Source organism: Gymnodraco acuticeps, unplaced genomic scaffold (genome assembly GCF_902827175.1).
Source record: "Gymnodraco acuticeps unplaced genomic scaffold, fGymAcu1.1, whole genome shotgun sequence".
In the NCBI taxonomy this organism is placed as follows: domain Eukaryota; kingdom Metazoa; phylum Chordata; class Actinopteri; order Perciformes; family Bathydraconidae; genus Gymnodraco; species Gymnodraco acuticeps.
The window spans coordinates 554,049-581,325 of NW_022992041.1; the positions used below are offsets into that span (position 1 = coordinate 554,049).

The following is a 27,277-nucleotide window of genomic DNA, read 5'->3' on the forward strand; positions in this document are numbered from 1 at the left end:
GATCATGGACCTTCTGCCTAGGGTGCTCTGGTACCACGTACACTTATGAGCATCCTTATGTTCGAACATGGTGTTTGTTATGGCCAATCCATGACAGCACAGAAGTCCAGTAACAAACCACCACTCCGGTTCAGATCAGGGGGGCCGTTCCTCCCAATCACGCCCCTCCAAGTGTCTCCATCATTGCCCACATGTGCGTTGAAGTCTCCCAGCAAGATTAAAGAGTCCCCTTCAGGAGCCCCATACAGGACTCTTTCCAGGGTCTCCAAGAAGGCCATATACTCTGAATTGCTGTTTGGTGCATAAGCACACACAACAGTCAGAGTTTTCCCCCCCATAACCCGCAGGCGTAGGGAGGCGACCCTCTCGTCCACTGGGGTAAACTCCAACAACGAAGCACCTAACCGGGGACTTGTGAGTATCCCCACACCCGCCCGGCGCCTCACACCTTGAGCAACTCCGGAGAAGAATAGAGTCCAACCCCTATCCAGAAGTAAGGTTCCAGAGCCGACACTGTGCGTAGAGGTGAGCCCAACCAGATCCAACTGATAACGCTCCACCTCCCGCACAAGCTCCGGCTCCTTCCCCCCCAGAGAGGTGACGTTCCACGTCCCCAAAGCCAGCTTCTGTCGCCCGGGTCTGGTCCGTCGAGACCCTCCGCTTTCACTGCCACCCTTCTGGCAGCGCACCCGACCCCATCGATGTTTCCCGTAGGTGGTGGGCCCGCGGGACGGAGAAGCGGAGGTGTTGCCCAAGTTGCCTTTTCGGGCTGGGCCCGGCCGGGCTCCGTGGCAAGCCCGGCCACCAGACGCTCGCCGACGAGTCCTCCTTCTGGGCCTGGCTCCAGAAGGGGACCCCGGGCTTCCTCCGGGCCGGGTATCCTCACTTCTTGTGTCGTCTTTCATGAGGTCTTTTGAACCAATCTTAGTCTGGCCCCTTGCCTGAGACCAATTTGCCATGGGAGACCCTACCAGGAACACAAGGTTCCAGACAACACAGCCCCCAGGTTCCTCAGGGCACACAAACCTTCAGAGAGGAACACTTTATATTAAGGTACACAAATTAACCATCAACTAGTTGTTAATTATTAGCATGCATATTAGCAGTATAGTGGCTCTTTATTAGTCATTATAAAACACTTATTAATGCCTTATTCTATATGACCATATTCTACAAGTAATAAGCCATTAGTTGAGAGTTTTTCCTCAATAACCCTCTAATTCGGGCTTATTTATTGCAAGTAAGGAAGTTGTTGTACATGAGTTTTGGTCTTAATATACACTGCTCAATATGGGCCTAATAAGGCAGTAGTACCACAAGAATAGTTATTCTCCCATAATAACACTTAACGAATATGATCTCTTCTTATGCAACAAGACATGAAACTATAAGTGTTAATTGTGTCTAAATAACTCAAAATTAGGTTTTTATATCTAAGAACATGTTCCCTATTTTAAAGTGAAGTCTTGTTCATCACCAATAAGCTAGTAGTTTGACTCTAATTAGATATTTCTATCTAAGAATATGTTCCCTATTTTAAAGTGGAGTCTTGTTCATAACCAATAAACTATTAGTTTGACTCTAATTTACATGAACATGTTATAACATGTTGTTATAATTATTAATTCGAGTGAGAAAAAAAAAGGAAAAAAAGAGAATATATATATATATATATATTATTGTTGTATGTTTTTGTTTCTGACATGTTCAATAAACTGACTAATGAATTAAATGAACATGTTCCCTATTCTAAAGTTGTATGGGCATAGATATGTCTCATAATTATTTGTGTGAACATAAAAATAATTTGTGTGTAAATATGTGATTTGTAAATGTAAAACAACATCCACAAATGCATTTAAAAGATTTGCAAACTCACAAATACATTTGCAAGTGTAAAACGGATCTGCAAATACGCTACATATGTTCACAAATAAAAAAAAGATCTGTGAATATCTCTTTAACATTTACACCTTTCGATCAGGCATTTGTGAATCCAATTTGTATTTGTGGACCAAAAATGCGCTTGCGGATCTCAAATCTCTGTTCACGGATCTCAAATCTCTGTTCACGGATCTCAAATCTCTGTTTGCGGATCGTCTTTTTACACACACGGAATTTTGAGACATATTTTCCGCCGGTCTCGGCTAAAATCTACTCGTGTCACTCGGTTATTTTCGGAAACCACGTGATGGCCCGCTGATGGCGACATTTCCGCATGATTTCAAAGTAAGAGCATGATGGTTTGTTTAATGCTCTGGCTATACGCCACTTTCGGGTCCCGGGGGAGCAGCTGAGCTGTTTCGCTGCCAGCTGCTCCCCCGGGACCCGAAAGTGACGTATAGCCTGCACTTCAACATCAACGAAAGTGCTCGATATATGCTATATTGAATCAATAACACAAACTAACTGTATCACTATAACATGATGATGATGGTGATGGTGATGAAGAATGCATCTAACGTTCCGCTGTTCATTATAATACAAAAACAGAGCATTAAACAAACCATCATGCTCTTACTTTGAAATCATGCGGAAATGTCGCCATTAGCAGGCCATCACGTGGTTTCCGAAAATAACCGAGTGACACGAGTAGTTCTCATTCATAACACTCCGTTCGATGTCTCACTATGGGATGCGCCTCATCGCGGAGCAAACAGAAGCATCAATCTCATTACGCCAATCCTGATTGGCTGGTGATCTTGACGTCAGCGTCAGGGAATTCACCCCCTATAAGTAGCTTGCGCCACGACGCATGCGTCATTCAAACACCTCTTCTCGCTTCAGAGCACATCTCTATAGTAGCCGGACAAGCTTAACGGTCCACAGACTGAACCCAAATATAACCATTTCGGTCGACGGGCGCTCGCCGGCTACTCCTTCTGCTTCGCAAGAAGACGGTAATACTAACGCCAGTTAGTATTACAATCGACCTCGCCGTTCTTTCCCCGGAAAGTAAGGTAAGGTTTTGATTTTTTCTCAAGCTAGCTACGCACCCGTTGCTAGCTAGCTTCCCCTTACTACCGACACCACGGTAGCGAGGACGCTTTTCTTTTTCTCTCTCACGGAGGAGAAAAGGATTATAAGTATATTGACACACCAGTCAATATTCTTTGAGAACAAAGGACCCACACCGTCCCCTTTTTCTCCGGATTAAGGACGGGTTGGTAACACTTTTTCTCTCAATGACGTACCTGTTACGAGCGGGTCCTCTCCACGCCACGAGGCGAACGCCTCTCCCCCTCACACCAGAGGAGTCAGGGACTCGAAGGCTTGGTCATGCGGCTGCGGGTTGAAGATAGCAGGCACAGACTCACACCAGGTCTGCCCGTCCTGCCTCGGGCTGAAACACGCCCAGGAGGCTATCGACAACCCCGGCTCGTGCGGGCATTGCGCCCTTTTCACCCGAAAGAGCCTCCACCGACGGCTAGCACACCAAGCTAGCTTGTTGGAACAGGACTCCCTCATGTCCACTGATTCGCCGTTTGGCAATCAAGACACGGGGGCGTCTGCTGCAGAGACTGAGCCCCTCACTATGTCGGTCTGGGGCTCACTAACAGCGGCAGCTGCGGAACCGGGATCCCACGCCGTGTCAGGCCGGGACCCGGTGGCGGCAAGAGACGCGGGAACGGAGTCCCATACCTCACCAGGCGGGAGCTCCCGGCGAGACCTCACCAGGGTCTCACCCGCGGGGAATGTCCTGGAATTAAACTACATGGGGGACAAAGAGGACACCTCTGAGTCCCTCCTGTCTGATTCGGATGAGCAAGAAGAATATATCTTCATGTCATCGGCTCAAACGGCAAAGCCGGGAGCGATGGCTACTCTCCCGGGCGATAGCACACCAGCTTCGCCCTGTCTGAGCAGGGACCTGCAGGCCGCGTGTCAGCGCACTGCGTCCAGGCTAGACATCCCGTGGCCCGAAAGGGCCAAGGAGACCGCCAGGTCCCGTTACGAGGGGAAACATTCTCCCCAAGCAACGAGGACAAGGAGGCAACTCCTCCCGGTCTTCCCGGAGATGTTGGAAGAGGTGTCGGTCTCGTGGAGGGACCGACCCTTTACCAACAAGGCCCCAATCCAGGGTGCCTCCTCCCTAGACTGCGACGGTATGGAGAGGCTCGGCCTGCTCCGCATACCGCCGATGGAACTGCTGGTGGCAACCCACCTCCTACCGAGGATGGGCCCGTCACCAAGCAGGAACCCAACGCTGCCAGCGAAGGTGGACCGTTTCCAGTCAACCATGACGGAACGGTCCTACAGAGCCGCAGCGTTGTCCGCCAGGGCTCTGAACGTTTCCTCACTGCTAACCGCATACCAAGCGGAGCTCTGTGAGGATATGTCGAGTAATCCTGGACCGGCCGTTCTGGACGAGTTGGCCGCGGTCACAGACATTTGTCTCCGTGTCCAACGCTGCGCCGTCCAGGCCACGGGCAAAACAATGGGGATCATGGTGGTGCAGGAAAGAGCTAGATGGCTCAACCTCACCAATCTCCCAGACCGGGAAAAGGAGGATGTGCTTGACATGCCCATCGTTCCCGAGGGGATTTTCGGCTCCGCTCTTGCCTCCATGCAAAGCAGATGCAAGTCGAAAAATAAGGAGGACGAGGCCCTCCACCTCTGCCTCCCTCGAAGGGCCCAGCCGCTGCCTTCGCAGCGGCAGCCCTTCGTCCAAGCTGCGAACCCTGCTCGGTTAAAAATACCGAAAGCGCAGAGGTCGCAGTCCGCCCCGAGTCCCCAGCCCAGGCAGGGGACGAGGGCGAGCTAAAATCTCCGGTTCCGGCTGCAGCCCAGGCGCAGCCAACCCAGAATTTCGGCCAGCAGTCGAGGAAGAAGAAGCGAGCGGCGCGACAGCCCCTCCTTCTCCCCTCTGTGACGGAGCTGGAAGTCTACGGTTCCCCAGCTCTAAATGTGTTCCCGCCGCCTCGAGAGATGCCTCAACACCATCCTCAAGTCCGCATAAACACATGTCACACACTTATTGATTTTTCTGTCACAAATCATTTCCCGCTGACGCATCCAGGCTTCGAGCCAAGGGCGCAGCTCGGAAAAATGAAAAGAAAAACAATAAACAGTCCGTCAACTGTTCCCCTTCTGAGAGCAGCTACGGCCTCTCTCAAAGGGCGGACAATTGACGGGTCTGTGAAGGCACCACCGTCACGCGCATGCGCAGTGCCGGCTGGGGCTGTAAAGGCACCACCGTCACGCGCATGCGCAGTGCCGACTGGGGTCGTGAAGACACCACCGTCACGCGCATGCGCAGTGCCGGCTGGAGCTGTAAAGGCACCACCGTCACGCGCATGCGCAGTGCCGGCTGGGGTTGTGAAGGCACCATCACCACGCGCATGCGCAGTGCCGGCTGGAGCCGTAAGGGCACCACCGCCACACGCATGCGCTGTGTCGGTGGGGATTGTCGAAATGGGGCACCACAGTGCTCAGACACTGGAGGGCCCCATAACACAACAAATAGAGACTCAGAGGGGAAGAGACGTGACATCTCAGCTGGCTCTAAGGAGCATACAGCGGGAGATGCTCACGACATCTGCTTGGGTTTCTCAAGACGGTTACACGGAGCTACAGACTCCAAGTCACCGTCACCCCCCCTCGCCTCTCGGGCTATCTGTATTCACAAGCCCGGGGGGAGTCAACCCATATTCTGGAGAGAGAGATTCTCTCTCTCCTAGAAAGGAGGGTTTTATCTATAACTCCCCTTCGGTCTGTCTCTCAGTCCAAGGGTGTTTGTACGATGTACGGAAGCCGCGATAGCCCCGTTAAGACAACAGGGTATTCGCCTGGCGACCTACCTGGACGACTGGCTGCTTCTCGCACAGTCGGAGCAGGAGGCTGTTACGCAGACAAATGTCCTCGTAAAGCACCTGCTCAACCTGGGTTTCATAATAAACACAGAGAAGAGCATGTTGTGCCCCGCGCAGACTATACTCTTCCTGGGTTTACACCTGAACTCGGTGCCCTTTTCAGCGGAAAGAGTGAAAGCTTTCAGAGCTTGTCTCGCTCTTTTCCAGCTGCGCAAACATGTTCTCTTCAGATCATGCCTGCGATTGCTGGGGCTCATGGCGTCAGCCATCCTGGTCGTACGACTGGGACGCTTACACATGAGGGAGTTTCAGCGCTGGGTGGCCGCCCTAAAACTAAATCCGAGAGTGATGGTTACTGTGAAATGCGTAATGGCACTGCGCCACTGGCTGCACCCGACTTTTCTAGTACGAGGTGTGCCTATGGGTGCTGTCCTTTCACGGAAAGTGGTCACCACGGACGCATGTCTGACAGGTTGGGGAGGTATTTATGAAGGTCGCCCGGTGAGGGGTCTCTGGAGCAGAGACCTCCAGCGGGCGCACATAAATTACCTGGAGCTTTTAGCGGTGTTTCTCACCCTAAAACGCTTTCTGCCTTTCCTCAGGGGACATCACGTCCTTGTGAGGACAGACGATACGACCACAATATCGTATATTAACCGCCAAGGGGGTTTGCGTTCTCTCCAGTTACACACACTGGCGCGCAAACTGATCCTATGGAGCGGTAGACGTCTCCTCTCTCTGAGAGCGACGCACGTACCGGGAGTGATGAACCTCGGGGCAGATCTACTGTCCAGAGGTATACCACTTTATGCAGACTGGACTCTACATCCAAGGATTGTGAGCCAGCTGTGGGTGCGTTACGGCAGCGGTGGATCTGTTCGCATCGAAAGACAACGCTCAGTGTCAGCTGTTCTTTTCGATGCGCGATCTAAATGCACCGTTAGGCGTGGATACACTCGCGCACAATTGGCCCCCGGGCCTTCTGTACGCGTTCCCACCCCTGGCTCTGATACCCCCAACTCTGGCCAGAGTGAGAGAGCAACGCCACACACTTATCCTGATAGCTCCGCACTGGCCAGCTATGTACTGGCTAGCGGAGATATATCAGCTGCTGTGTGGGCAGCCATGGCAGCTCCCACTACGCAGGGACATACTGTCCCAAGCGGGGGGGGGGGGCGATCTTTCACCCACACCCAGAGCGCTTGGCTCTATGGGCCTGGCCCGTGAGTGGTACAATCTGAATACAGTGTGACATGAAGCTGACCCTGGCAGCTGCCAAGCGAGCCAGTGGCACTCATGCACTATCTGTACAGTCTTCATGCACTCAGTTCGCCCCAGGGCAAACAGAGTGTGGTTGAAGCCCAACCCTGCCTTTATCTTAAGGCGGTTGGTTCAGGTACCACATTTGACATTGAGGCATCCTCCCCGCCACTGTATTCCTCCGGGAAACAGCGGCCGGATTTGCCGTGTCCAGCCCGTGCTTTACGCACGTACAGGGACAGATCAAGGGTGCTTTGTCATAATGACCAACCCCTTGTGTCCTGGGCTAACCCTTATAAGGGCAAGCCTGTTACTAAGCAACGGCTCTCCCACTGGTTTGTGGAAGCAATTGCTTTGGGGCTCATACGAGTCAGAGTTCACAGGCACCCTCGGGTCCGCGAGCTCTTTCGACTCAGGGTCTGGCTGCATCCTGGACTCTGTCCAGGATGTCTCCCATCCAAGACATTGGTGCAGCAGCGAGCTGGTCCTCGCCGCTCACTTTTGTCCGCCTCTTAACAGGCTGGACGTTCTGCTCCCAGTGTGACTCAAGCAGTGCTGGGCACCTGGTTGAGTCAGAGCTCTACCTGTTAAGTTCTGGTTGGTTTGGTGATTTTCGAGATAAGCTCGTCTGACAATACGGGAGCTACAATTTCCCATAGTGAGACATCGAACGGAGTGTTATGAATGAGAACTATAGTTTACTTACGTAACCCCAGTTCTCAGAGTAACATGAAGTGAGATGTCTCACCAGACGGCTCTCCTTGCTATGGTGAAGCGAGAAGAGGTGCTTATTTTGAATGACGCATGCGTCGTGGCGCAAGCTACTTATAGGGGGTGAATTCCCTGACGCTGACGTCAAGATCACCAGCCAATCAGGATTGGCGTAATGAGATTGATGCTTCCGTTTGCTCCGCGATGAGGCGCATCCCATAGTGAGACATCTCACTTCATGTTACTCTGAGAACTGGGGTTACGTAAGTAACCTATAGATTTTAGCCGAGACCGGCGGAAAATATGTCTCAAAATTCCGTGTGTGTAAAAAGACGATCCGCGAACAGAGATTTGAGATCCGTGAACAGAGATTTGAGATCCGCAAGCGCATTTTTGGTCCACAAATACAAATTGGATTCACAAATGCCTGACCGAAAGGTGTAAATGTTAAAGAGATATTCACAGATCTTTTTTTAATTTGTGAACATATTTAGCGTATTTGCAGATCCGTTTTACACTTGCAAATGTATTTGTGAGTTTGCAAATCTTTTAAATGCATTTGTGGATGTTGTTTTACATTTACAAATCACATATTTACACACAAATTATTTTTATGTTCACACAAATAATTATGAGACATATCTATGCCCATAAAGTTGCCTCCTCTTCACACTTTGTAAATACATTATAGCACACAACTACTGAAATTAAGCTCTTAACAGTACATGAACAAAGTAGGCACACGTTGAAATATCTGTTTTATTAATGAACCACTGAAGAGAGGTTCAGATACATACCAAAACATGTCAAGTTTCTCCAAGGCTGAGAACACATAATGCAGCCTGTACGTTTTAATAAAAACAGATTTTTTTTAAACAGATTTTATTTATTTGTGATCATACTGTGTGACCTGCTTGTATGTACTTACACATTGTTACACAGGTGTGCTGTTCTCTCTATGTGTTACTGTCTGAGTGTGAACATAGATTAAACAGCCAGCCAAACTCTTTTGAGAGCCAGGGAATGAGCAGCCATGCTCCTTTATTGAATTATTTGCAGTCCACTGACATTCAAACGGTGTGAAACTATACAAAAAGAAGTTACAAGGCACTTAATGATCTCATATGCAAGTGTAACATACACATAGGACCACTAAGTGTAAACAAGGTAAATATAGCTAATGCTAGCTGTGCAATAAGCATGTGTACAGGCCATGGATGTATAATAAGAATGGTACAGGCTAGTATGGCTAACGCTAGCATGTATGCTAACGCTAGCGCGAATGCTAACGCATTTTCTCATTGTGTTTAAACCGTTTAAACATCTCCAAATGTCATCACATAAACACAATACATGTTACTCCTTACAGTGTATATGTAAGGCTTACACTTACACTTACAGTCATTGCTTTCGGACGGAATGTACCCTTTTACTCTTCAGGTTGCAAAGGGAAAATTAGTAGCAGTTGCTATTCAGTTCACTTTCTCCTATTTCCTGTACCCGGTTTCCTGTCTAACCTTCAGTACACATTTTACAAATATATAAATGTGCAAATATGAAACATACAGGTTAATATCACCTTGCTATTGGTAGTTGAACTGAACTGAACCCCAACACATATTCTTAGATATAGCCTACATACCTAATTTTGAATTATTTAGACACAATTAACACTTATAGTTTCATGTCTTGTTAATAAGTGTTATTATGGTAGAATTACTATTCTTGTGGTACTACTGCCTTATTAGGCTCATATTGAGCAGAGCATATTAAGACCAAAACTCATGTACAACAACTTCCTTACTTGCAATAAATAAGCACTAATTAGAGGGTTATTGAGGAAAAACTCTCAACTAATGGATTATTACTTGTAGAATATGGTCATGCAGAATAAGGCATTCATAATATATAATAATATACTGCTAATATGCATGTTAATTAACAACTAGTTGATGGTTAATTTGTGTACCAAAGTGTTACCGTATTTTCTTAACATGAGCAACACACATTTCGCCGATATTTCTCTTAATTTTTTGTTATGAGAAAAATATGAACAAGTCCATTTCAGATGCCCCAAACTTTCATTGCCACCCAAATGTTTGCTTCCTAATGCTGCATTAACACTGTGTTGACTGTGAAAACAAGATGATTTTTTCTTAACTTGGTTAGGGTGCTCTTGATCATCACAGACAGATATGCTTTATGGATTCTAGTTAAATAGGGAAGGCTTGTAATAATTTATATTGAACAACTCCTATAAACAATTGGGAAAAAACGTCACATCACTTTAATTGGTGTCAGACAGGATACTGTATCTTTGTCTTAAATTGGATAGCTCCATGGCCTATGTGTGTTTAAGGCTTAGCTGACTGACCTTTCAAGTGCACCAACCTTGTATAAAGCACTAATTTAGAGCCCTCTTAGGTCTTGAGATCTGGCTAATTAATAGCTCCTTAAATACAAAGATTTAAGTCTTTGGTGGAACACTTACTCATTCATGAGAGGCCAATATCAGCTCGGAGAGAAGCTATTATAACTCTAAGGAATGCAATGGTTTTATGGCATAGGTTAAAAAAAAATTAAACAGTTGAACAATAGAGCTTACATATATATATATATATATATATATATATATATATCGGAGGCAGACGATATACATTTTGATCTAAGGAAAGAAGGTACATGGACCCTGTGTTATATTGTAATGCTTAATATATATGCAGATGTTTTAATTAGAGGTGAAAGACCTTAGACAACGTCACAGACTTATATTGGCAAATCAATTTTGAGATGTCTGTACCATTTCTGTGGGATTTAATCACCTGTGGTGGTTACAGTTCTGTCAGATTTGCACCTGACTTGCTGGGGTGTCATACGGGGACAACCGTAGCCTCACAAGATCAAGGTGGTTGCAGTTTTTAAAACGAAGAGCTGCGATCCACGGAGACACACATTTGGATGTTTCTGGAGTCATTAGAGGACCCGCAGCTCAAGGCATTCATGTAGCGGCATTACTCCTAGGCTGGCTGGTACCTAACACATTGAAGGAACAGATGTATAATACACATAAAGCCGGATAAATGGAACAAAGTTCTCATGGCTCAGCTTTCTCAAAAAAATAACCTACTCACTCCCATTCTTCCAAAAACAATGCTCTATTGTTAAGAGGGTCTACTCAGTGGTTGTTAGGCCTACCTATCCAAATCTCCTTCAGTAACAAAAGAGAATCTGTGTGTGTGTGTGTGTGCGTGTGCAGGTGTGGGAACAAAAGAGCTGGTAGGATCTGGGTGTAATGTGGAGCTCATGGTTGTAGACAAATACTCACAGCTGTCTACAAATGCAAGGCTATCTTTCGTCCTTCCCCAAAGCATTGTATTCCACAATTCTATCACATAACATTAGCTTTTGGTAAAAAAAACATTTTGGGAAATACATGTTGCAAATGACCTTAACTCAACAGAACAGAAAAGCTGGTTCAATTATAATACTTTTCTTCTTAAATGTGTCTCAGTGCTTCCATGCCTTTCTCCTGTAGCCTTGGAAACACAGTAATCATCTTTGTGTCCCACAGGTCAATGAAACAGCATAAAGATGAGTCATAGTGCTGATCTTTTTATCCGTCCAGTGATTTTAAAACAAATATTTAGGAATAAATATGTTTAACAAAGATTATAAAGAAACACCACAGGTAGTTATTACTCATCCTTTGTGTATGAACAAATGTTGTTATTAAAGTAGAATCAATTCAAATTACGTGAAGTGTTTTGTTTTTTCTATAGCGCCATAACCGTTGCCAAGCATCCAGCTTGCTAAAACTCAGAAACAGGATAATGTTTAATGTAACCAGTGGTAAATTAACAAAGCACAGGCTGTTGTTTAATTTCTGCATTATTATTGATACCAAAATAAAAGATGTTGTGCACATCAATAACAGTGATAACAAGCGTGACACTAACAAAAGGGGAGACAAGAACATCTCCTTAAGTTATAACTTATTGGGAAAACATTATGCAGTGTAGACTTACCCCTCTCTTCAGAGGATCTTGGGGACATTTGGAAGACAATTTCCTTCTGATAATATCAAATATTATATACATTAGTTTTAGGTTTTATGTGCTTATTTATTCTTTGCCAGGCGTAAGTTTTGTGTCTGCATAGCAAATATGAAGCCAGCTGCCTGTTAGCTTAGTGGGGGAACAGCTGCAGTGACATTTTCGTTTTTGCTTGTCAGGAACCTACAGTGGTCCCGGCTAGTAGATACTCTGGCACATAACCCACATAAATGGGTTGCCTTCATACTTTGTTTTTAAAGCAGATTGCAGAAATTACATCGCTGTCAACCAAGATATCCAGTGATTATGGTAAGCTAACTCTCTCCTGCCTGTAATTGCATCGTGCAGCTTATATATTCTCAAAAATGTTGCACAATTTCTTAATAAACAAAAAGTTATGCATCCTGACACTCTAAACATACCAGTGTCCCGTTAATTAATTATGAAGTCAATATTTACACTATTACATACAGTAGCCTTATTAGAGGAAACTCTAAGCAGTTCATTTCATCTGTATGGCAGACACCGATCAAAATGGACCTTTAACCCACATACAAGCCACAGCAGCAACAATATTAGCCACTTAACCCTCCGGTATCATTCGATTGGACTATGCAAATTAGTGATTCGAGACAAAAATGTCCACTGCAAAAGACTTTGATAAAAACATTATATTAAAAGGTTTTTTTTCACAACTTTTTTGGGTTCAATCTTTAAAGCAACTTCCGCCCTAATAGAAAATATCAAAAATGTAATCATTTTCAGGATTTTAACCCTTTAAATGCCATTTTGAATACATGAAACCGCTGTTCTCATTCATAACACTCCGTTCGATGTCTCACTATGGGATGCGCCTCATCGCGGAGCAAACAGAAGCATCAATCTCATTACGCCAATCCTGATTGGCTGATGATCTTGACGTCAGCGTCAGGGAATTCACCCCCTATAAGTAGCTTGCGCCACGACGCATGCGTCATTCAAACATCTCTTCTCGCTTCAGAGCACATCTCTATAGTAGCCGGACAAGCTTAACGGTCCACAGACTGAACCCAAATATAACCATTTCGGTCGCCGGGCACTCCTTCTGCTTTGCAGGAAGACGGTAATACTAACGCCAGTTAGTATTGAAATCGACCTCGCCGTTCTCTTTCCCCGGAAAGTAAGGTAGGTCTGATTTTTTCAAGCTAGCAACACACCTGTTGCTAGCTCGCTCCCTCACTATCGACACCACGGTAGCGAGGAAGCTTTTTCTTTTCTCTTCCCCACGGAGGAGGAAAGAATTAAAGGAGCATACTGTCACACCAGTCAGTATTCTCCGGGAATAAAAGACCCACACCGTCCTTTTCTCCGGATTAAGGACAGGGTGGTAACACCTTTTTTCTCCCAACTTACCTGTTGAGAGCGGGTCCTCTCCACGCCACGAGGCGAACAAGATGGACGCCTCTCTCCCTCACACTAGAGGAGTCAGGGACTCGGTGGCTCGACTCTGCGGCTGCGGGTTGAAGATCTCGGGCACAGACACCTGCAGGCCGTGTGTAAACGCGCCGCGGCCAGACTCGACATCCCGTGGCCTGAAATGGCCAAGGAGACCTCCAGGTCCCGCTACGAAGGGAAACATTTTCCCCAAGCAGCGCGGACGAAGAGGCAACTCCTTCCGGTCTTCCCGGAGATGTTGGATGAGGTGTCGGTCTCGTGGAGAGACCGGCCCTTCAGCAACAAGGTCCCAATCCAGGGTGCCTCCTCCCTAGACTGCGACGGTATGGAGAGGCTCGGCCTGCTCCGCATACCGCCCATGGAACCGCTGGTAGCGGCCCACCTCCTACCGAGGATGGGCCCGTCACCAAGCAGGAACCCCACGCTGCCAGCAAAGTCGGACCGATTTCAGTCGACAATGACTGAACGGTCCTACAAAGCCGCAGCGTTGTCTGCCAGGGACCTGAATGTGTCCTCGCTGCTAACCGCTTACCAAGCGGAGCTCTGCGAGGACCTGTCGGGTAACCCGGGGGCAGCCACTCTGGACGAGATGGCAGCGGTCACGGACATTTGTCTCCGTGTCCAACGCTGCGCCGTCCAGGCCACGGGCAAGGCAATGGGGATCATGGTGGTGCAGGAAAGAGCGAGATGGCTCAACCTCACCAACCTCCCAGACCGGGAAAAGGAGGATGTGCTGGATATGCCCATCGTTCCCGAGGGAATTTTCGGCTCCGCTCTCGCCTCCATGCAAAGGAGGTGTGAGTCGAAAAAGAAGGAGGACGAGGCACTCCACCTCTGCCTCCCTCGAAGGGTCCAGCCGCTGCCTTCGCAGCAGCAGTCCTTCACCCAAGCTGCCTCGAACCCTGCTCGGTTTAAAACACCGAAGACGCAGAGGTCGCAGCCCGAGTCCCCAGCACAGGCTGGAGACGAGGGCGAGCTGGCCTAGAACATCTCCGGTTCCGGCTGCAGCTCAGGCGCAGCCAACCCAGAATTTTGGCCAGCAGTCGAGGAAGAAGAAGCGAGCGGCGTGACAGCCCCTCCTTCTCCCCTCTGTGACAGAGCTGGAAGTCCACGGTTCCCCAGCTCTAAATGTGTTCCCGCCGCCTCGAGAGATGCCTCAACACCATCCTCAAGTCCGCACAAACACATGTCACAAATTTGTTGATTTTTCTGTCATAAAACATTTGCCGCTGACGCATCCAGGCTTCAGGCCGAGGGCGCAGCTCAAAAAAATGAAAAGAAAAACAATAAAACCAATAAACAGCCCGTCAACTGTTCCCCTTCTGAGAGCAGCTACGGCATCTCTCAAAAGGCGGATTACAGGCGGGTCTGTGAAGGCACCACCGCCACGCGCATGCGCATGCGCAGTGCCGGCTGGGCTTTAAAGGCACCACCGTCATGCGCATGCGCAGTGTCGGTGGGGATTGTCGAAAAGGGGCACCACTGTGTTCAGACACTAGAGGGCCCCATAACACAACAAATAGAGACTCAGAGGGGAAGAGACGTGACATCTCCACTGGCTCTAAGGAGCATGCAGTGGAAGATGCTCACATCAGCTGCTTGGGTTTTCAAGACAGTAACACTGGGCTACAGACTCCAATTCGCTGTCACCCCCCCTCGCTTCTCGGGCATTCTGCATTCGCAGGCCCGAGGAGAGTCAGCCCATATTCTGGAGAGAGAGATTCTCTCACTCCTAGAAAAGAGGGCTATATCTATTGTACCCGCCGAGCAGAGTCAGGGCGGCTTCTATTCCAAGTACTTCCTCGTTCCCAAACGGGGAGGGAACGGAATTCGGCCAATACTTGATTTGAGGGCTCTGAACAAATATCTAAAAAGATATAAGTTCAGAATGCTCACTCACACATCTCTGCTGCGGCTCGTGCAACAAGACGACTGGTTTACATCAGTCGACCTGAAAGATGCGTATTTTCACATCCCAGTATATTACCCACACAGGAAATATCTGAGATTCGCATTTCAGGGGATCTGTTATGAATACAGAGTACTCCCCTTCGGTCTGTCTCTCAGTCCAAGGGTGTTTGTACGATGTACGGAAGCCGCGATAGCCCCGTTAAGACAACAGGGTATTCGCCTGGCGACCTACCTGGACGACTGGCTGCTTCTCGCACAGTCGGAGCAGGAGGCTGTTACGCAGACAAATGTCCTCGTAAAGCACCTGCTCAACCTGGGTTTCATAATAAACACAGAGAAGAGCATGTTGTGCCCCGCGCAGACTATACTCTTCCTGGGTTTACACCTGAACTCGGTGCCCTTTTCAGCTCGCTTGTCAGCGGAAAGAGTGAAAGCTTTCAGAGCTTGTCTCGCTCTTTTCCAGCTGCGCAAACATGTTCTCTTCAGATCATGCCTGCGATTGCTGGGGCTCATGGCGTCAGCCATCCTAGTCGTACGACTGGGACGCTTACACATGAGGGAGTTTCAGCGCTGGGTGGCCGCCCTAAAACTAAATCCGAGAGTGATGGTTACTGTGAAATGCGTAATGGCACTGCGCCACTGGCTGCACCCGACTTTTCTAGTACGAGGTGTGCCTATGGGTGCTGTCCTTTCACGGAAAGTGGTCACCACGGACGCATGTCTGACAGGTTGGGGAGGTATTTATGAAGGTCGCCCGGTGAGGGGTCTCTGGAGCAGAGACCTCCAGCGGGCGCACATAAATTACCTGGAGCTTTTAGCGGTGTTTCTCACCCTAAAACGCTTTCTGCCTTTCCTCAGGGGACATCACGTCCTTGTGAGGACAGACGATACGACCACAATATCGTATATTAACCGCCAAGGGGGTTTGCGTTCTCTCCAGTTACACACACTGGCGCGCAAACTGATCCTATGGAGCGGTAGACGTCTCCTCTCTCTGAGAGCGACGCACGTACCGGGAGTGATGAACCTCGGGGCAGATCTACTGTCCAGAGGTATACCACTTTATGCAGACTGGACTCTACATCCAAGGATTGTGAGCCAGCTGTGGGTGCGTTACGGCAGCGGTGGATCTGTTCGACAACGCTCAGTGTCAGCTGTTCTTTTCGATGCGCGATCTAAATGCACCGTTAGGCGTGGATGCACTCACGCACGATTGGCCCCTGGGCCTTCTGTACGCGTTCCCACCCCTGGCTCTGATACCCCCAACTCTGGCCAGAGTGAGAAAGCAACGCCACACACTTATCCTGATAGCTCCGCACTGGCCATGTACTGGCTAGCGGAGATATATCAGCTGCTGTGCGGGCAGCCATGGCAGCTCCCACTACGCAGGGACATACTGTCCCAAGCGGGGGGGGGCGATCTTTCACCCACACCCAGAGCGCTTGGCTCTATGGGCCTGGCCCGTGAGTGGTACAATCTGAATACAGTGTGACATGAAGCTGACCCTGGCAGCTGCCAAGCGAGCCAGTGGCACTCATGCACTATCTGTACAGTCTTCATGCACTCAGTTCGCCCCAGGGCAAACAGAGTGTGGTTGAAGCCCAACCCTGCCTTTATCTTAAGGCGGTTGGTTCAGGTACCACATTTGACATTGAGGCATCCTCCTCGCCACTGTATTCCTCTGGGGAACAGCGGCCGGATTTGCCGTGTCTAGCCCGTGCTGTACGCACGTACAGGGACAGATCAAGGGTGCTTCGTCATAATGACCAACCCCTTGTGTCCTGGGCTAACCCTTATAAGGGCAAGCCTGTTACTAAGCAACGGCTCTCCCACTGGTTTGTGGAAGCAATTGCTTTGGGGCCCATACGAGTCAGAGTTCGCAGGCACCCTCGGGTCCGCGAGCTCTTTCGACTCAGGGTCTGGCTGCATCCTGGGCTCTGTCCAGGATGTCTCCCATCCAAGACATTGGTGCAGCGGCGAGCTGGTCCTCGCCGCTCACTTTTGTCCGCCTCTTAACAGGCTGGACGTTCTGCTCCCAGTGTGACTCAAGCAGTGCTGGGCACCTGGTTGAGTCAGAGCTCTACCTGGTTGGTTTGGTGATTTTCGAGATAAGGTCGTCTGACAATACGGGAGCTACAATTTCCCATAGTGAGACATCGAACGGAGTGTTATGAATGAGAACTATAGGTTACTTACGTAACCCCAGTTCTCAGAGTAACATGAAGTGAGATGTCTCACCAGACGGCCCTCCTTGCTATGGTGAAGCGAGAAGAGGTGCTTATTTTGAATGACGCATGCGTCGTGGCGCAAGCTACTTATAGGGGGTGAATTCCCTGACGCTGACGTCAAGATCACCAGCCAATCAGGATTGGCGTAATGAGATTGATGCTTCTGTTTGCTCCGCGATGAGGCGCATCCCATAGTGAGACATCTCACTTCATGTTACTCTGAGAACTGGGGTTACGTAAGTAACCTATAGTTTTCGCCTCATATCTTTATTTTTCTCTCACTCTCTTTCTTTCACTCCCTCATTCCCAAACTCATACACACTCTTACATATTAAACCTCCTTATACCTTATGTGTGTGAGTGATTGTGTGTGAGAATGAGACAGGACTCAGGAGTAAGTGTGCTCTCATGAAGTTTTGTTTTTCATTTGTGCTGTTTCATGTGTCTTTGAGGTAAAAGGATGTATGATCTTGACCCAGCTTGACAAAAAAAAAATTGAAATTGGAATTCCAAAATAGATCGAGAAAATAGCCTTGTTACAAAAAATCAGGACATTTGCACCAACTAGGGCTGTCAAGTTAACGCGTTAATAACGCGTTAATGCAACAAAAACATTAGCCCCCCCAAATGACTCCTGTTGGAAGTTGCGCCCCCCCCCACACACACACACAAGGGGGGGGGGGGGGCGCAACAGCGGTAATTAAAGTTTAAAAGTCTCAAAAATGCTACAACTACTGTCACAAACTGGATGAATGTGATGTATTTTGTTAAAGGAGGAAGAAAGCGTAATTAAGGAGCACTATTGGAGTGACTTTGATGGTTATTGGACTCATTCATTTGGATTCCCGTTGTATGAAGAAATTAAAGGACGGCGCAAGTGGAAACAATTTACAAAGGGATTCAACTGTTTAAAACACATGCTCAAAGTAAGCCGGATTTTGCCGATGTGTTTATGTTGATTCAAAAGTCGTAAATAATCTATAAAATGGAGGAGACCAATCTGATCGGAGCAACTGCAATCCAAATAATCCAACTGAAACCGGCATGGACAATGACTATGTTTTAAACATGCGCTTATCCAGACCAGCCCGGTTTGGACACTTAACGCGCAGAAGAAACATTTATATGAAAGAAAAAATTATACATTTCTGTCTGTTTATGCCTATAATAGCTACTAACTTGAATTTGTATTCAAATTAATTAATCAATTATTTTTTATATTTTATTGTAATGTAGAGACAAGGCTTTTAGTGACAATCATGTATTGCTTTAAAAAAAAAGAAGATATATATATAAATTAGGACTGGCAAGTTAACGCGTTAATAACGCGTTAACGCAAAAAAAAATTAACGCCACAAATTATTTTAACGCGATTAACGCATGTGTACTTTTTTTTCCTCGGTCGCCCCGTAGTTTCAGAGCGCATCGAGTTACCATCTACAAGCTGATGCTGACAGCCCCGCTCCTGCCGCCCGCTTGTGGCAGACCACACTTCCACGCTCACCGGCTGGCTATTGGGAGGACCGGGAGGGTGTGTGTATGTGTGGCCCGAGCGAGCGAGAGAGAGACCTTACGTGCATTGTTGTTGTTAGCATCTGGTGCTAGCTAGCTGCGCTAACGACTATAAGGAGCTGTTCAAATGAAAACAGAGGAGCGACATTTCGCCACAACTGCGCCGAGCACTTGACTTTATGCAGGAAGCCAGACAGTGGGACATTGCACGAAAAGTCAGCACACTCAGTGCGCAACATGATTGCAGCGTCCAGGCAGCTCCCGTTCGAGCATATGCACATAGCTCCAACACACACACACACACACACACACACACACACACACACACACACACACACACACACACACACACACACACACACACACACACACACACACACACACACACACACACACACACACACACACACACACACACACACACACACACACACACACACACACACACACACACACACACACACACACACACACACACACACACACACACACACACACACACACACACACACACACACACACACACACACACACACACACACACACCCACACACACCATTTGTATTGTATTATTGTATGAGAGAGGTTCCAGATTGAATTGAGGCGAATATTTGTAATGTTCAGAGGTTGTTGTGTTTAATATTCATGAGAATATTTGTCATTGTTCAAATGATAATAAACATTAGCATAAAGCATATTTGTCCACTCATATGTTGATAAGAGTATTAAAAACTTGAAAAATATTCCTCTAAGGTACATTTAGAACAGATAAAAAATGTGCGATTAATTTGCGATTAATCGCGATTAACTATGGACAATCATGCGATTAATCGCGATTAAATATTTTAATCGACTGACAGCCCTAATATAAATATAATATTTGGCCTCAAATCATCTGAGGCCTGGCGTCCCCCCTGCGATCTTTGGCGCCCCCCAACCCCCCAGGTTGGAAACCACTGCTCTAAGGTACATTTAGAACAGATAAAATATGTGCGATTAATTTGCGATTAATCGCGATTAACTATGGACAATCATGCGATTAATCGCGATTAAATATTTTAATCGACTGACAGCCCTAATATAAATATAATATTTGGCCTCAAATCATCTGAGGCCTGGCGTCCCCCCTGCGATCTTTGGCGCCCCCCAACCCCCCAGGTTGGAAACCACTGCTCTAAGGTACATTTAGAACAGATAAAATATGTGCGATTAATTTGCGATTAATCGCGATTAACTATGGACAATCATGCGATTAATCGCGATTAAATATTTTAATCGACTGACAGCCCTACACCAACACAACCAAAGTTATGGCAAAATGAAAAGTGAAAAATGACCCATATGGACAAAAACGTCCACAGTGATACCGGAGGGAGACATTCTAATGTATCAATTGATATTTTTAATTGGAGGGTATAAACATAATTATTTCACTCACATGACACAAGTTATACTTTTTAATAAATGTATTCAACAAAATGGGCATATTAACACAGATGCATGTTTTTTTTCTAAATGTGATCTACTTGCTATCAGCGTTGCAGTGCTTTTCAATGTTTGAAAGAAAATGGGACTGTACTCACTGTAGAGGATTGTGCCTTGAGCAGATCTGGTTTTCACTGTCAAACTAAGAATAACAGTGGTGTCCTTGAGCGTAGCAGGGAGATTATTAGTGGCACCAGAAGGCTGGAGATGGGATGAAAGGGGCTGCAGCTCCAAATAAGATGTGCCATCAAATGAGGGGATGTATACTGTGATACCTAGAAAGAAAAAAATAGAAATAGATGAGATTCATTTAGATCAAAAGAGAAAAGCGAGTAGAATCCTACAATTCCTTAGAAAATAAATGTGTACTCCAAAACATTACACAACCAGACTTGTGTGAAAACAATGCCCTACAGTGCTATTTGTTCGTCAACAGAACATAAATAGTTGGCTGCTGTGTGGCTTGGCAGCACTGAAGCTTGTCTGCGAGCAGAGTCTGCATGGCCTGTCAGTTATTTCCCACTGGATGAAAAAGTGAAATGACTTTAAGCAGAGGCGGAGGAGGTACCGGCTCAGGTCATCAACTCCACAAGCCAGTGATGATCTGCTGGCTTTTACACCGAGGACATTGTACACCTGGTGAATGGCTTGCTGTTCAGGTACATGACTGTCCATTTAAAATAGGCCACCCAGACCGAAGCTCAGGGGATTCTACCTTCAGAGTCCAGCTCGGAAGGAAAAACGCAGTTTATCCTCAGCAGAGGAGCTCTTAATGTACAGGATCTGGTGGGTTCAAGAAACTACTCTTTTATTGTCAGAGATACATGAATATCCTCTCATGACTCATGTTCACTTGTTTTTTAGTGCTTTGATGTTGGATGAAATGGATTTTAAAAGCAGACATGACTGACTGACAGCATTAAGAGCAGAAAAATCAAAGACAAGAAATATAAAAAAGAGGCATTTGATGAAGATGTAACATACAGTTAGCAGTGGTCTTGGATTTTTCTAGGATAGTGGCAATGGCGGAGGCAAATGGATGTTAAATCAGTGTCAGAGTTTAAGTAAGTAACAGGGTTTCTTAGTCATATAACTGTCACAACTCAGTATATAGTAAATTTTCTCTGATAATGTGAAATCAGGTTAAACAGGAAATGTGCTTCTGAGGCATTGAGATTTGTGTTTTTTGAAATGTGTACACCATGTTATTGTGCCACAAAAATAATTAAGTAAATAAAGTTGCGATCATTTTTCAATTGCATGGATTATAAGCTACAATATGATAGTTAAAGAAAAGAGGACTATGTGGCTGCTGTATTTTTGTTTTAATTTTCTGTTGGCCTGCTTAATCTGTGAGTCATATACTACTGGTGGAAAGGGCTCGAATGATTTTATTTATGGCAACAAGGACAGCACAATTCCAGGATATAAATCATTCATGTCTACAGCTTATCCTGAAATGGTTTTAATAGGCTCGAAAAGGAACCAAGTCAATAGTATGTGAAAATACGAGCAACGTTTGACAGATCGGACATCTCAGTGGCCTGGGGGACAGAAACGCAGACTAGGTCCAGTTTAATGATCAGTCACCAGACCAACAGAGAAGAGTTTTTAGTCATTTCTCAAACGGTCATAATCCTGTTATCTTCGCCTGTGTGCTCTGGCACTTTTTCGACACTTGCTCTTTTCACAGCCAATCGGAGTGGATGACACTTCAGAATTGCACAAAGAGTTAAGTGGAGCAAACATGAATGCCGATACTTCAAATTACAAAGAGCTTGGGCTGAAAATAATGAATCAATCCTGTAATGTTTGTTGGCAATTTCTGGGTAAGGCAGATTGAGCTGGCTCCTTTTTTAAAGACACCAGCAATTACAGCAAACACGCACTAGATGACTAAAAAAAAAAAATTGGCAGCACCTAAGCAGTGTGTTGGCAAAGCAGGAAGCCGACAACCACTCATCAGGTCCCATTAGTGTCAAACACAAAAACAGAAAATGCTCACCACCTAAAAGTGTTTTCTGATTGCTTTAAAAAACCTGATCATCTTCACCACATTTACAGGAATCTCTCTGGTACTGATGTCTAAAAACATTACACTGAGGACCAATTCATATTTCATTTTCATAAAAATTATGCACAACAAATTGAATTGTAGTCAATTAGGTACCTCCTGTTGTAATTTTACTGTTGGATGTTGTTAAACATGCACACAACAATGGTATGTTGTTGTTTAAAAGAAAATGGGTTGTCATTGGGATTGGATTGCATTAAAAAGGTAAGGGCAAATTAAAAAAGCAACCTATTTGACAAAGCTGGGTTTTAAAATAGTTCATAGAAATAATATAATGGAAGTTCAAATGAGAAAAACATGCACAGTCGTGGTAAGGTAAAAGCAGACGAAAACACAAAACTGGGACAAAACTGTGCTACGAACTTTCATTTTATTATTCCTCTGGCAAACATCACAGCTTCAAATATACGAGAAGTCAGGACATAAGGTAATGAGCCGTAAAAGGAGGTCATGATCAATACAGACCAAGTCTGAATAATTTCCTGCCTGACTGGTTTCCTTTTTTTGCCAACTTCCATACCTTGAAGCCATTTACTTCGTAACTAATTTTTTAGATCACTTAGCTTTCAATTGAATGCTTACATACTTGACAGAGTGTCTTTGGCAAGGTCTACGACCCACTGTGTCTTCTTTGGAGGGACAATTTATCATCGCTTAAAACTCTGACATGCTCAGATGAACTGGCTTAATCTTGACAAAACCGGTTTTACGGTTGGCTACTTGATATCAAATACTCACTCAACCACCAGGCACTGGCCTGCATTACGGTGTGTCCCACTAGAGGTGCAGAGCTGATGTCCAAACATAGGAGAGCAGGATTCACAGCCAATACGGTTCAAATGTCTTATTTTCAGGCCGAACATACCATTTCAACTAAATCTGACTCAGAAATAAGACTGAAAGCTGCATTGGTTTAACACTTAACTAAAACAATTTGAATAACTATATCATTGTTGAGATTTAGTGGATTTGGTGATATAGCAGATGTGTGCAGGCATTTTGTGTGTAATACTGTCTGAGTAATACATTTGACATAACACCTGACATTATAGCTTTAGAGAGGAGTTTAAAGCTTTACTGTGCATGAAAATGTTAATATATTACCGTTCCCTGTTGTAATGTTAATCCTGCACTTACAAGCAAATATAAGATGCACGGCTCGGCTCGCTCACTGGTCACATAAACAGTAAGTAAGTGTAGGAGGGAGTATTGAGATTTGTAGGTAAAGGTAAAATAATGTTATAGTGCCGCATACTGAATTTTACTTGAAGCATCTACAAATCAGTATTTTACAATGTATCAAATGGCATGTTAGTTACAATGTGGGGGGTTTACCAAGAGTAATTAACCTACAGGGAATCATCTATTTGAGTTTCAGCTCATTGTTTAGCTTTCAGGATCTCATCTTCACATAGCATTGTTTTCTAATGAGCTCTAATTATTACCCACAGTACACTACTTGCTCAGCACCAAACTGCAGACACAGAAAGAGACTAGTTGGTCAACATAGTGGAGCATTTAGCAGTTAAAGAGACAGATATTTCCCTCAGGGGTTTGTAGAGAGCAACAAAGCCGACAGAGTCAACACCGGACTTATATTCACCATATGCTTTATGTTGCTTCTTAACAGCTGGAAATGTAAATAAGCAGATGTTGTTAACAGGTTCACCATATCAATTTAAAGGGTATGATTTGTCGGTATTGTGTTTGCTTGTTGCTACTCAACAAACTGTTATTGCTTGTATAAAAAAGCAACAACAAAAATGAAGAAATGAAATGTACTCATAATACGAAATGACCCTAATAATTATTATATACTATTTTATGATTATCATATCTATTTTTTGCAGTAGGCAGTGTTTAAATGTTTAATGACCAAGGTTCAGCTAATTCTGTATTCAAACTATAGCTTTTAATTAACATAAAGCTTAATCTGCAAAGTAACTAACTTAGAAAATACAATGTTTTCCTCAAAGCTGTTGTGGTATAAAGTAGCATAAAATGGAAATACTGAAGTAAATGAAACTCAATAATTGAAATTATACACATGACTTGATTAAAAGCACTAACTAACACTGACATACTGCATGTGCCCTTACACATACATATTTACATTCACATAATTTCATCCCTATGTGGCTCCCTATATATCAAGTCAAATGATAAACCGTTGTGCAACGTTTCAGAATAACAACATACTGTATACTAACATTAATGATATCTGTTGGTTTAACAATGAAGAGGCTGTAGGGAGTCATGTGCTTCCTGATATATGTCTTAGATGTACACTGTATGACATGTCAGCAGTTCATAGGACACAAACAAGTCCACATCATTAGTCACTGGGTAGGATGATGCATCTATAATTAACCGGGAGCGGGGGCTATATCCTTCTCTTACTGTATGTCTATTCTTAATTCAATAAGATGTGAGGGCAAGGTTGTCACCCAGCAAAGTCGCAGTAGCAATACACAGACACCGTGTCAGCATGTAAACAGCCCCTGGACCCCCGTCTGCCTGACATCAGAACTAGTGTTGCAAAGCACATCGCTGGAAGAGTGCTCGTATGAGATTGCATTCTGTTAAGATGAGAGACTGAACTGCTTTTGAGGAAAATAAATTCCTCAAACGCAGCAGAATTTACTCTAAAAGGCCACTGCTGGTATTTAAACGAAAAGTTTACGAGTGTGACACATTGAGGAATAAGCAGGATATGACTTCACAGGCATGGAAGGAAAAGGGTCCTATAACTTTTTTAAATATTTCATTTTTCATTGGAAAATATAAAATAACAAAATCATGGGAATATTAAACATCCGATTCCTTTTTCAGGGATGGTGATGGAAATATTATATGTTTTGTAGTATCATCATATAGTCAGATTAGAATGCATGTTTGGCTTGTCAGAATTTGTTTCTAATTAGTAAAGGTTAACCTTGAACGTGCACATTGTCACACAGGCAATATGTCATGTCATGATATTTTGTAGCACTCTAGTAATTACCCTTCCATGAACCTGAAAGGTAAAATGACGAATAAATGAATGAATAAATTAGTTAATTAATCAATGAATGATTCATATTCCTTAATCTCCACTGACTGTTTAGAAGTCGGCCATAGCTTCTTTAATAATTAGATTAGCAAAGCAGCATCTCTGTCACGTAAGCAGCACATTTGTGCCGCCCACAGAAAAACTAAAAAGCAAACAAGAGTGAAGTTTAAAAATAGCATTATTTCCTTATGACAGTGCCTGGAGAGACAGATACAATTTTTTGATTACTAAAACACCATTTAATTAGCATTTTCAGAACACATGGCAGAGGTGTCAAATAGGGCTGTAAAATGCACTCCGGATGCTCAAGCCATGTTAATGTCTGCTAATGTTAGCTTTGGGGTGGCATGCTGTCAGATTTCCATGTATTCTGTAAATACGAGATAATGCTATCAGTTGAAATCACCTTAGGGGTTGTGAAGGTGAAAATCATTCCTGTTTTCATTTTTGAAAGTCTCTGCAATGCTAATATGAATTTCCATCTTTTCCATGCTGACAGCATTGTTAGTGCAATTCTCTTTGCGTTGAAGAGAAGCTTTTCTTTCTTGAACTTGGCATACTTTACAATTATACGAGTGACAGATAATCAATAAACTACACACTACAGTACAAACTATGCATGATATGTTTTTTTTTACCTTTAAAAGAAACAATTAGTTTCCATGGGAGGTATAGATTTGTGAATATGCTAAAGACTGCAGATTAGACTTCAGCGGATTAACTACGTTTAGTCCATTCCTCACAATTTCGCTTGTGATTTTTCTTTTCTTTCACAAAGGCAAAAAAACAACACCTCTCAAGCTTTTTAAATGGCGGGTATCGATCTTAGCACAGCCCAATGCACAACAAAAAGTCTAAAGCTGATCTCGGCCTGCAATGCCGAAATCATTAATGATAAGCTAATTGGTCAATCACTGCTTGGGGTTGGGGGCGGTCCTTAGCCAACTGTCAATTTGAAATAATTAGCATTTCCATCATAATTACATTGTACAAAGCGCAACATGCAAAGCAAATAGAATAGAAGTACCTTTTTAATTCATGTTCGGGAGTTAATCATTTACTGTAGCTTAAGTGTAGGGAAGTGAACGTGATTATCATAACAACATATCTGAGATGTCAATCAGTTGACATCAGCAGCTTGGCTTGCCTTATCAAGCACAATATCAATTAATTTACGACTCTAGTATTACTGCTGCTGCCACTTCAGACAATGACTACAACAGCAAAATACAGGACTCTTTATTCTACGCCGTCAAACATGTCATTCATGGGGACGTCAGTAACTACATCATAAGTGCACTGAGAGGAAATCTCCAAAGAAGAAACTCTTTAGTATGCATGTCTTGTAGCGCTGTCTCCTTAACGTTGGAGCAGTTCGTACAAAATACATATTTTTTGGGAAAGAGCTGAGGTCCATTCTACAAAAATATCTAATGCTTGCTAACATGCACAGCTGAATGTTGAGCAAATGCTGAAAGGTTGTGTCCTCATTCCCAATGAGCATTGGAGGTGAACATGGACACACAGCGTTGGTTCAAGCTTCTTATATGGATCTTTCATTTCATTAATCATATCCTGAATAATTCACATCGCTCAAAATTCCTAATGCAGCTCACTCTATTCTGCCTCATAGTGAAAGCTATTAGCCAAAGAGGCTCAGCATATATTAAGCAACATAATTTGTTGGCTGGCTCTTCATGATACCTCTACGGAGGTCACAGAAGAGGAGGTTTTTAAGCGTTTTA

The 27,277-nt window shown here is 45.0% G+C and overlaps 1 protein-coding gene across 2 annotated transcripts in view; it reads right to left on the reverse strand.

Moving 5' to 3' along the window:
• Positions 1–27,277, reverse strand: part of eys (eyes shut homolog) — a 198,208-nt gene that overhangs the window by 49,117 nt on the left and 121,814 nt on the right. For both annotated transcript variants that reach the window (XM_034201872.1, XM_034201873.1), the window contains one exon: positions 20,505–20,681. In XM_034201872.1, coding sequence (XP_034057763.1) covers positions 20,505–20,681 — 177 coding nt within the window. The remainder of the gene's footprint in view (positions 1–20,504; positions 20,682–27,277) is intronic.